General features: G+C 35.4%; 1 protein-coding gene across 1 annotated transcript; it reads left to right on the forward strand.

Moving 5' to 3' along the window:
* The first annotated feature begins 1,174 nt into the window (after window positions 1-1,174).
* On the forward strand, window positions 1,175-12,504 carry LOC135682591 (E3 ubiquitin-protein ligase ZSWIM2). The gene is made up of 12 exons (XM_065197550.2): window positions 1,175-1,413; window positions 3,778-3,854; window positions 4,410-4,450; window positions 5,723-5,930; window positions 6,556-6,676; window positions 7,560-7,684; window positions 8,597-8,681; window positions 9,145-9,248; window positions 9,547-9,709; window positions 10,126-10,442; window positions 10,776-11,067; window positions 11,797-12,504. Exons 1-12 carry the CDS (start codon window positions 1,264-1,266, stop codon window positions 11,953-11,955), a joined length of 1,842 nt encoding a protein of 613 aa, XP_065053622.2. The 5' UTR covers window positions 1,175-1,263; the 3' UTR covers window positions 11,956-12,504.
* The last annotated feature ends 39 nt before the right edge of the window (window positions 12,505-12,543 follow it).

Raw genomic sequence — 12,543 nt, forward strand, 5'->3', positions numbered from 1 at the left:
TGGCATCTGACAATTGTCACCAACGTTCGTCTTCCTCAGGCAACATTTTCATCATTACTTTAATTTCCCAAACAATGTTGGTGATGTTTCCATTATCGTCGTCGTTATGTTTAAATTATCATCATTTCTAATCACTCAAATGTAAATAGTACTTCTGTGGATTCTTTGTTGAATTGCCGGCGCAGATAAAAGCCTTAAAAAACCTAAAGCTTTCTTTTGGCTGTCGTAAAGGTTTCTAGCTTTACTAGGAGTGGGAATTGTAAAAATGAATAAAGATTTTCATCAATGGATTAGCTTATCTTTGCTCAAATGTCTCCTTTCTGAAGTATTGGGAACTTACAGATGTTTAAGCAATCCAATATCTCAGCGCTAGAATGTTAAGAGTTTTGGTCCTGAAAATATTAATCAAAGATGAGAAGAATACTTTATGCATTGCTGAAAAGCAAAAGTTTCAAATGAGAACCTCAAATCAAGCCAAAAGATAGCCCGATAAGGTTTTATTTTTGTTTTGAGATAAATTAATGGTAGTCAAAGCTGTCTGTCAAAATGTTGTGCAAAATCGGATGCCAGCATGAAATTTTATCCACGAGGGTAATTTGAGCGCTGAACAAGATAAGATGCAAACCCTAGCTGAGAAATTACCCAAGTGCCTTTTTAGACTGTTGTATTGGGTCCGAAGCCCCAAAAGCAGTTTTTCTAATAATGTTACTGGTAGATTGATATGCTCTAAATGATAGGATATCAAATTGTACAAATAAAAAAAGAATGCACATATCAATCTTGATGGGAATGTACAGTAGATATATCAGGATCGATGAATAGCTTTTTGAATAAAGGAAGAAAAACGGACCAAGAGGAGCAAAACATAACTTTTAGCTAACAATTGTGGGCAAAGGCCCCTCCCAGCCTGCAAAGTTTGGGTATGCGCGGGAAATTTTTGCAAATCCCGTCCGCGCATTTTTGCAAATTTAGATTAATCCGCGCAGCTGGAACACAGACTTGCGTGTTAATTCCGCGCATAGACTCATCGCGCATAGATTTCAACATGATTTGTTCCCGCACAAGCGTAAGCGGCAGAAAATAATTCCTCGCGCACAAAGAAAACTTTACACTCTGGGGACCTCATCTGTCAAGATTTTGCCGCGGTTGATCCGATTAGAACTGTGTTGTCTCCATGAGAACCGCCTCGTTTTCGCGAGAAACAAATGGCGAAAGTAAAATGGCCTAAGAAGTGATCATTTTAACCTCAAAATCTTGGTTCTAATGTCTCGCAGCATTCCTTGGCGACGGAGTTGCCCGGATATTGTGAAAAGAAGAATAGACAATGCCTTAGAAGCGAGGTTTTATATCCTTCGAGAAAGTGGACCAACAGGCTTCCTTGTAAAACAAGAGGACGAAGAAAAAAAGTATAAGGTGCATGCGCCCCATCATATCTGGTGATTTTTTAATTAAGATTAAACAAATATAAATGGGGTTTTTCGGAGTGGCATCTCAAAGCCAAAAGTTCAATGATTTTAGATTTTGCTCATTCTTATTTTTAAATTAGCAAAAATAGTCTGTCATGTGCTGACTTGCTATGCCTCTACAAATAAGATGGCAAAACAAATAACAACATTATGCTTCAGAATACACTCTTGAGGTGCACTGTACTTCATTGTCTGTCAGATTGCACACCTAGGGTTTTTAAATGAGCACCCATGATCTCAGACAAAATGGCCCTACTTTCCATTCGGACTAGCAACAAAAAAGTCAGTTCAATGATTTTTGTCTTAGACGTTTTTATGTGGGCTGAAGGTTATTCATTTTTATTTGCATGAAATAGCGTCCCATCGCCCTGTACTGTACATAAAACTTAGGAGATGCATGAAATGGATATGCCCTACACCCACTGCTTGGCACTTTTCTTGTTTTGTCAGGATTAAACTATATTTCAACCAATTTTAGCCCCTGATGGAGAAGCCATCCCTATCAATCAATCAATCAATCAATCAAAAACTTTATTAATGTGTCAAAAAATATTTAGCTTACAAGCTAATTGGGGACACAACGAAAAAAGTATATAAAGTTAAATTAGAGCATAAAATATGAAATTACAGTATAATTATTAAAACATAAAAATTTCTAAAAATCCTATGTACAACTAAACTAAAGTCTACAGTCTAAAAGAGTTTCTAAGTCCATTTTTCTTATACATTTCTTGAATTGGGTTATTGTTGTCACCTCCTTGATAGCTCTCTTCAATTTGCTCCACAGATATGGGCCAAAGTATCTTACTGAATGTTTTCCTTCTTTTACCGTACGAAATTTCGGAATTACAAAGTTGCTGTTTCTCAATTCATAGGGAGTTTCTTTTACTGCAAACAAATCCTTTATAAAGTGTGGGGCTATGCCGTTTTTAACTTTATACATAAGTATGGCAATGTCCTGAAGTCGTCTATTCTGGAGAGATGGCAGGTTTGCTTTCATAAGGAGTTGTGCATATGGCGTAGACTTATCATTATAAACAACTCTAAGGGCTTTCTCTTGGAGTCTCTCTATCTTTCTTTTATCTGCTACTTTGCAGAAGTGCCAGACTGTACTGCAATATGTTAAGTGAGAGAGAATGGCTGACTTGTAGATTGTTAGTTTCGCATTGGTAGGTATTATATCACAAAATCTAGATAAGACACCTATTCTCTGACTCACTCTCTTGCACAAATTGCTGATATGAGTGCCAAAAGTTAGCTCATCGTCAACCTCAACACCAAGCAGCTTAAGGCATCTTGTTTGTTCTGCTTCATTGTTTTCATCAGCCATCACTTTTATCTTTATTTTGCTTTTCTTGCTATTTTGAATCACCATCGCTTGGTATTTGTTTTTGTTTGCTTTCAGATGATTGTCCTTGTACCATTGTGAGGCCGTCTTGATGTCTTTATTCAAACGCATCTCAACTTCATTACCGTTCTCTCCAAGATAATAGATCTGATGATCGTCGGCATACATGCTTATCTGAGAGTACATTATTTTGAAGACCAAGTCATTTTGAAAGATATTCCACAACATGGGACCGAATGCTGATCCTTGTGGGCATCCTCTTGTTGTTTCCCTCCATTCACTTCTTATATTTCCTAGTTTGACCCTATTCTGTCTTTGCTCAAAGTAGGATGTTATTAATCTCAGAGAATCTTCGGCCAGGCCATAGGATTCAAGCTTTTTTAGCAGGAGACTTGGAACCATGGAATCGAAGGCTTTGCTCATGTCTGTTGAGAGAATGGCTGTTATCTGTTTATTGTCCAGGGCGAATTTCCAATCCTCAATCAGTCTCAGCAGCGAAGTTTCTGTGCTGTTTTGCTTCTTGTATGCTGTCAAGCACGGGCTTAGTTTGTTACCAAATGAATGTGTAGCTTGCTCACTGAGCACCTTCTCAAAAACTTTGTCAACTGCATTGAGAACTGTTATTGGCCTGTAATTTTCATGGACGTCTTTATCTGCTTTCTTGTGAACTGGTGCCCATTCTCCTTTTTTCCACTCGATGGGCCACTTTCCTTGCGTGATGCATGAGTTATATAATGATGTTAGAGATGGAGCTAGTTGTTCAGCATTCATTTTAAGAAATTCAGGCTCCTATCGAATCCTATAAGAATCCTATCGCCAGAGAATTTGTGGCACTCTCCCTTACATAATATATAAAGAATAATATGAGCTGTTTCTTGTAAAAGAAAGCTCTTGTTTTTAAAAATTGGAAATTTTTAAACTTGCAAGTGAAGACTTTGGTTTATATTTCAAATTCTTTCATAGGTTTATCTTGGAGACCCAAATTCATGCACATGTACCAGTTTCATCAAAGATAAGGAACTATGCATTCACATTTTATGGTATGCCGCTATTTATCAAATATAAGTCAAATCAAATGCTTGTTAATATTTTGTATTCTTTTGCTTGTACTTAGTGGTTGCTATTTGTCAAGGTTCCACCTGGCAACCTGTCAGCTGCTGGCTACCAAAGAGTGGAGAAAGGGATTTGATGAGCATTGGCTTGTGCAACCTTTTTTGAAGCCACATGTTTTTTCAATATGACAGTTTTGTCATCTTTATGGATTTTTTCAGTGCTGCACCCTTCTAGTAAAACCAATTACCTTCAGTAAACATTAGAAAATATGAATTATCCTTTCTGATATATTTATTGATTGTAAGCAGTGCTATGTTGACCATGTTTGACAAGATCAGGAATTACTTCCCCCCAAAAACTTTCTCTTGACATCACAACTATACTGATAGCCTTGGAGAAATAAATTTCTCTAACCCATAGAAGGAAGGGGGTTATGGCTCCCTGTCCTCCTGACTCCCTTTAACAAATTCCTAATTTTTGTATAGAGAAATTTGATGATCAGCAGCAAGTTGTTTAATGTTTAGCAATTTTTTTCTTTAAAGGATCTTGCTTCGAAAATTCAGATTGGGAAAAGAAAATTCCTGTGAGTTAGATCTTAATGTCTGGTCATCAGTAATTTGGCTGTTTAAAGGATATATAATTCCGTAGCCACAAATAAGCAACAAAGAAATATAGACATAAATTGTTTTTCTGTACTTAATTTCAAATTTTATTGTTTGATCTTCTTCCACATATCTAAACCACCAAATTTTAAACTACAAAATCTCACAAAAAGTCTGACAGTGATAAAGTATTTCTATGGTTCATTTTCTTGCTATAGTCAACTTTCGATAATAATGGATTAAGATTACAGTATATTAACGTTTACTGACTACAATAAGACTGTGCATTTCATAAATGTATAGTTAAGTCAACGTTTTTTCATATTAGCATTATTTTACCAAGCATTTGTGGAAAGAGATCAAGATTGAAGTACAGTGGTATCCCGATATAACGAACCCCAGGTATAACATACTACCCGGAATAACGAACTAAATATAAGGTCCCCGTGGATTCTGTCTAACAAACCCCTTAAAAATTCTCTCGGTATAACGAACCCCGCATATAACGATCTCTCGATATTACAAACCAAATTTTGGGTCCCTCTGACATAATTACCCTCGATGTAACAACTTTCCCTAAGTTCTTCATCTGCTTTTTATACTTAATTTTTTTCGGTGTTCGTTTATCACTTTTCTTGGGGGGGGGGGGGTTGTCATTATTTCATCAGCAAAACATGCTCATGCTACATTTTAAGCACTGGCCGATAAACCCAGTGCACTAGAGTAAAGTTTGATCACGTCAGATATAACTGCGAATAAGTACATTGACACTAGCGAACATTTACATATGAGACATTGGCAATGGACGACGATAAAATGTTATTGAGAGACCCAGATTGACTGCGAAAAGAAAAAAACAAATAAAAATATCAGACGTCATTTAGGCACCAACTAGAAGTGAAGTGACCTAGTTTTGCCATTCTCTTGGTTCCAACGTATAAGAGGAACATATAGATTTTCATTTTCGATTATTAGCCATTATAAATATTTGCATTCAGCTTTGTTTTTGGAGTGAAATGTGCACAGAAGTTGGAGATAGCCTAAACAAGCCCACCAAAGGTATTTTAAGGCATGTTCTACCAAAAGAAATAAGAAACATTTTCTCTCGGTTTAGCGAATTTCCGATAAAACGAACTATTTCTGGTTCCCTTCAGAGTTCGTTTTATCGGGATTCTACTGTATGTTAACGTTAACTGACAACAATAAGACTTTACAGTTCATAAATGTATAATTAAGACGTGTTTTCATATTAGTGCTATTTCAACAAGCATTGGTGGAAAGAGAGATCAATGAAATTATTCAAGGAGTTCACATTCACAGACAAAGCAGCACAAAAAGAGAAGAATTGGTGCAATTTGAAGAGAAAGGAAAGCTTCCAGCAAAATCTATTGATAACGATGATGTCTGCCCAATATGCCAAGAAGAAATAAAGAACTGCAAAGAGCCTCTTACGCATTGCAAGTACGTGTTTGGCAGATTTTCTTTGCTTTATGATTTTTTAGTTCTATATTTTGCAGGGCCTATTTTATGGAAATTTTCTAAGACTTCACTTTAAGAAAAGAAGGCTGTATATGAAGCATGGAATTTCAAAATATCGACCGTTGCCGTAGAAAGCGTTTTTCTTTATATTCAACATAACACGATTACAGATGTGTTTTGTTTATGCATTTACACCATTTGAAAGCAAAAAGCTGATTGGCTGTAACATTTTTTGCTCTTGTTGGACCAGATTAATCTGGACCAAGGAACTTGCGCTACGATTCATGGATGATTTGTACTGTTCTGTTAAGTTATAAAGTTTCAAAACTCTATCAACAGAAAAACATATCTATAACAAAAACATACATAGCTTAAATAAAAAAACCTATTCCACAATTTTGAATTTCCAAGACCACATTTCGGATTTCAAAATTTTGGAAAAACCACACTAAAATATACCCTGATATTTTGCTTCCTTTTTAGTTTGTTTGCTTTTATACGGTAAAAGCACGGAAATTATTGCGTGAAGAGTGCGTTTTGTTTTACTCTACGTTTTTATTCACTCCATCTTGATTTGAATGCCAATACCCAGCTTTTTTACAAACAGGTATGGATGTGGTAACAATATACACATCAAATGCATGAAAGTCTGGGCACAACACCGAAAAACAAATGGAGACAATATAATAAAGTGCCCACTGTGCAGGAGCGATTTCGGCAGCTACCAGGTTTGTAATGTTTTTTGTATAGTTTGAGTTAAAACTTTCCGGGAAAGCTATCTTTTTATAAGAGCAATTTATATGTACACGAGCCTCAAGATTGGTAATTGTAAAGAACAAATTGAGAACAAGATGAAGCTGAGTTACTGTGCAGTTTTTAACAATGTTGTAAAACCCCCTTTAACCTGTTTATCTCAAAACTGAGAAGTTTTTTGAAGTATTTCAAAGCCGGGAAGTATCTAGGGATGCTTTTTTGGTGAATTTTGAGCTTGTCGGCAAATAAAGGATGGCTCACAAACTTTGTTGGCAAATAAAGCCTGAACACCGCCCTAGTGAACACTAGCTAGCAATTCCACTGCTTACATTGAGACATCTGCTAATGACCAAGATGTTATTTGAAAATAAAAATTTGATATTAACCTTTTTTCTTCACGTTCTGGCAAGAAATATAAGATTATACACGATCTCTGCCAAAGTACTTGGAACACCCCACAATTGGCAGTTTTTTTTAAATTTTTCAATTCTTTTCCCGAATACATCTACTTCCGAACCCCCTCCCCCTAAAACAATGATGATGGTTTAGACAAACATCATACAAATCAAAGGAAAAAATTTACTTCTCCTACGTCGTTTTGTAGTAAACAAACACAATTGGAAGGTGCGAGAGGGATGGTTGAATTTGCCCTTGAAAACTTCTGTTAGTGTTCAAAAACTAACCAAGCTTTTTCAAACTTTGTAGCTTTCAACCCAGTTATGACTTTTTGAAGTGAGAGTTTTTCAGCATCTTCTAGCTCAAAGAAAAGCTTGATAACGTTCATTAGATTTTATAAGTTTTTTACTGTTATAATTGTTATATTTATATGATGTATGATACCACATTTCCTCTCACAAGGATATTATTCAAGAATTTCACAAACTTTCCACAAGGAGCCGAAAGAACATCGAAACCAGTGATGCGCATATTGGTGCAACCTGCCATAACTGTCGAATTTCTCCTATTCAAGGGAAATGCTTCAGGTACATTGTTTTCAACCCAGGGTAATCTTGCAGATTTGTTGAATGGTAGTATGAGCCAGGGCATGAAAACCCACCCGACCATGCGACCGGGTGGTCGCAGATAATTTATCCCTGCATAAACTTCTGCAGGAAATATTTTACAAATCACTCTCTTGCAAGAATTATCTGTTTCTTTCATGTTCATCAAAAGGAAAAAACATTAAGACAAAAGTAATTATATAGTAATTATATAGTATCTTATGTAGGTCCCTTGTACAAGTTATATTGATAATCCTACCTAAGAATCTGTGAGAATGTTGTTGAAAATACAGTTTTTTATCTGGCTTTAAAATATTCTCACCAGTTAGGAAATTAATATCATTGAGCCCCTTTTCCAGTTTAATTTAGACGTTCAAGGGTAAAGAATAATTTTCAGTCACCAAAGCAGAAATTGATTTTGTAGTGGGTAGTAAAACTTTAATTTATAAAAAACTGGTGACATATTATTATGGTTTTTGGAACCTTACCATTTTGTTCGTTTATCTTCCCATTCTTGCAGGAAATTTATGCATGATTTCCCTCCGGTCGCAGGGAGAAAAATAAATTTTCATGCCCTGGTATGAACTGATTGGTATGAATTATGGTCGCCGATACATAAATTTTGCATATTTTGAATGTTCGAGATAGAAAGGCAAAAGCGATTAAACATCTAGCTCTTCAAGAGCTATACCCTGAAAAGTTCTAAATTTACTAGAGAGATACACAGGGCTAAAATTGGTAGAGCCAGCAACGTGTAAAGTCAACCGCCAGATCTCAAATCTATAGCAATATGTATGTGTGAGGATCCATCTCGCGTGCATTTATCTATCCGCATTATTGTTTGTGTTGTATGTTGTAATGCTGTATGTTGTATGTATATTTTTTGTGTTAAAGGTGTGTTGTATGTCTGGACTATCACCTATGCCAAGAATGCTTTTTAAAGCAAATACACATGCAACATTCATTTCAGTTTAGAAAGGTAAGATTATTACTTTTTGTGATTTCATTATCATGCTGCTGTTTTCCATATGACGAATGCAGACATATTCCTCTGTAGTAAAAAGGACGTGAATAAGTACCATATAATGTTAATGTTTGCGTTGCAAGAAAATTTTTAACGTAGCTACGTTAAGGATTCGTGATTTTTTTAAAATTATGACGAAGTATTCAGTTTGAGGCTACGGTTAGTCCTCAGTTCAACGCCGGATGTAGGGGGTTGATAGGATACCAGGCCTCTTAAGGAGGTGCTCTACATAGGAAAAGACATCAAAGATATGTAGGTTTTTTCGATGTTTAATTAAAAGTAGGGAAAATTGAAAGGTTGGTATCACATTTAATATAATGCTATTTTCCAACAGAAGGTTTCATCAAACGTAAAAAATCTTTGTTTTGCATGTAAAATGAAGCAAATGGCTAATGGCTTTCTTCTTTTTGAACCCTAGAACACCAACCAAAGATGGCGCCCAGCTTCTAGGTATCGGAATAAGATTTCACAAAATGGCGATCACAATGACGGTGATCAAGATTTTCTATTAAACCTGAATCGGTAATGCTTTCATCTCATGCAGTAGAAAGATGTAAATCCTTTTGTCATTTTGAATGCGGTATACGGGTTTTTCAAGGCATTCATAATCGGAATGGTATTTTTGATAATCTTTTTAAATTTTAGACACTTTAGACATGCAGACAAGAATGTACATTTTAGACATGCAACTATAGACATTGTAGTTTTCAGCGATGACCAGCAGTTAAAAAGCGATTATACAGCATTGTATTTTAATGTACCACTTAAGAGTGTTGGTTGTATTACACTTTTTGTCAGTGTGAATATTACTTTCTTCTAGGGGTGACGATAGAGGGGGTACCAGCATTATCTTCTCAGATGTAGCACCCCTTGAGGTACTGACAACTGATTCTCGCGAAGTTACAGAGAGGCTTCAGTGTCAAATGTGTTGCTCGACGTTTCGAGTATCAGATAGTGTTCGCCATCTCGCTTGTCGACATACAGTCAGTATTCTTTTGGCATTATCTGCCTGTCATTCACATATCCCAGTTATTTTTTGTTTAAATGATAGCACGAGAAACAGAAACATGGGAAATGATACCACAGTACTTTTTGCCCAATAGATTTTCAAGTAAAAAAAATTAATATATTGCTTTTTTAAATTATTGCAGTATAGCAAAGGTTTACTGGGTTGTTCCATTTTTAAAGCAAATCAATTTAGTACAGTTTTTCATTAGTCATTATAAATTTCAAAAGTCGTTTTTTCTCATCAAGTTAAAAGTTGTAATTTTTTGCCATTCTTTTATTTTATTCTTCTTAATGTCGGGAATTTACTTAAATTTTATCACATCACCTGACAATGGCAATAAGTTACATAATCACATTATAGGTTGCTGAGTAAAATATGTTTCTTTTGCAGCTGCACAAAAACTGCATCGATGATTGGGTGTCCAGAGGTAATTCTCTTTGTCCCCTTGATGGACAGCCATTGTTTACTCCGGCTGTATTAGATTTGCGGCCGATACAAGTGGCGGGAAAATCAAGGGCAGCGGACGGCAACGGAGACCTCCAGCTGTCGATTCAAGGAATCAACTCTTTGAATATGCCTTTAACCAAAAACATTGGAGTAACCTCAAAGCCTACTCGACGAAGAAGCAGGAACATTTCTACAAGTGGTGCTGATGAATTTGTTGGCAGCGTAAATGAACTTGCAATTAATGGTTTATCATCCAGACGGTATAATTGTTACTCTTTTGTTTCATAACGATGTTTTATCTTTTTTGGTATTTTCCATTGAAATGTCATACTGCCAGTTCAGAAGCTAAGATTATTTATTTTTCTTATGAAAATTGATAAAAACTGTACTTGAGAATTTTTATGTCACCGTAATTGTCATTATTCTATTTCTTTCTATCTTGTCTAACAAAAGATGACCATCCACTTTTTCGATTTTTTACCTCTTGTCGCATCCGCTACCCAGACATGTCGCATGTGAAGTTATATTCGTTAAGAAACCTGTCAATAAAAAGACGTTATATTTTCAGGAGAAAACGTTTTTTTACCATCTAGATCAAGCAACACCACTGACCAAGAAATAGACTTAGGCCCAAAAGTTCAAACAACACCATCCACACTGGGTGACTACAACAGCTCTACTTCAAACACCCAATACACTACCACGAGATATTCACATTATGGTAATGGTTTGCCTCCTGTTCACCCTAAAACAGCCCAACGAAATCGCCCTTCGAGCATTGGTCAAAGACGTAATTTAAACACTGCTAAATCAGAATCGGCTGCATCGAAACAAAGTAACGAAGACCTTACGCTTGGGATTTATGGAACAACCTCCTCTTCTAAGGTATAGCCAAAATATAAGGTATAACTAATCACCAATTTGTTTACCCATTCGGAAATAAAGGGTTCCAGGCGTGAAAAACAATGAATCTTTACTAGCTTTTTCACGAAGTTTGATTTTTTCGCACAAATAGACAACAATTTTGGAAGTTTCGAGGAGTTGCTTTCAACCACTCGCTGTTTGGAAATATTATAGCCTGCCATATAATTGTACACAACTACATAATGTAAGAACTGTATAGTGGAAAAAGACAAATCCCAACAAAAAAGTGTAGAAACAAGCAACTTTGTCTTTTTTCTTTTCTTTGAGCAAAACATCATTGTATTTTTCAAAACTATTTATTTATTTTTTCTTCTGGAAAAGATTTGTCATTGGAAATCTCAGACTGGGCATGGGTTAGCAAATTGTTTAGCATTTTTGAAAATCTTTGCTTCATTGTTTATTTTGGTGCTATTTGTAAAGAAGTGTGTATATAATGTTGGATTCTCTTTTCCAAAACAACTTTTTTTGTTCTTTGAAAGATGTTTGAAATTCAGCTCCAAGGTTATTACCAGGCCTTTCACTTTCTTTAGAAACCCTTGGGAACTTAACCGATTGCCTATAACAGTCTGAAACAAAATCATTTCAATCAACTTCCTTGCCCCCTTCTCAAATGCATAGGCCCAAAAACCCTTTTCCTAGATAAACAAGTCCTATTGTAAGCAGCTTATTCTTTTCCCTTATGTATTATAGGATTTGGTTAAACAAAAGAGAGCACACAGCAACCCAATCAAAAAGAGACTGTCAGGTGGAGCTATGGGGTCAATTTCCTCATCTGAACCAAATTTAGTGGCCCTTACGGATGTTTTTAGAGTAAGTTCAATATCACATTCAAATTATCAAGAAAGATAAAGAGATAAGAAAATATTTGACTAAATTTTTCTTGTGATGTCGTGTCTTAATTTCAGATTATTTTAAATAAAATTTTCACCCCTTTAGTCTGAAAATACTGGGGATGAGATTGTTGTAAATTTTTCTTTGATGAAAATATACTGTGGTACAAATTCAATATTTTCTTATTCAAAACTGTTTTTAATCAAAGAAATTCTTTGTATGTAATAAAAACATCAAAATGAAACACCCCTGTGGAAAGTCATCAAAACTAAAGGTTAATTACAATGCTTTTCACATACAAAGCTATTCACATTAGGACTCATTTAATATGCATTGAAAAATGGAATGGTTTTTGAAACCTCTGGTTTGTAGATGAGGTGAAAATCATTCAACAGGAGTGCTGTGGCATGTTATGAGCACTTTGGTAGTTTGAATAGGGTATTAGTTCAATATCGGTTTTATAATGAATTAGGTGAGAAATAATTTTTGGCAAAAAGGAGAACAAAGACACTATATATATGTTGTCAATAATTTCAAATTTTGTTATTTTGAGCTTTTACAAAAAAAATTTTCAGCAACTGTTTATATATGCTCATTTATGAAATT

The sequence above is a fragment of the Rhopilema esculentum genome, chromosome 16 (genome assembly GCF_057945365.1).
Source record: "Rhopilema esculentum isolate cy_ngs chromosome 16, ASM5794536v1, whole genome shotgun sequence".
NCBI classification, from domain to species: domain Eukaryota; kingdom Metazoa; phylum Cnidaria; class Scyphozoa; order Rhizostomeae; family Rhizostomatidae; genus Rhopilema; species Rhopilema esculentum.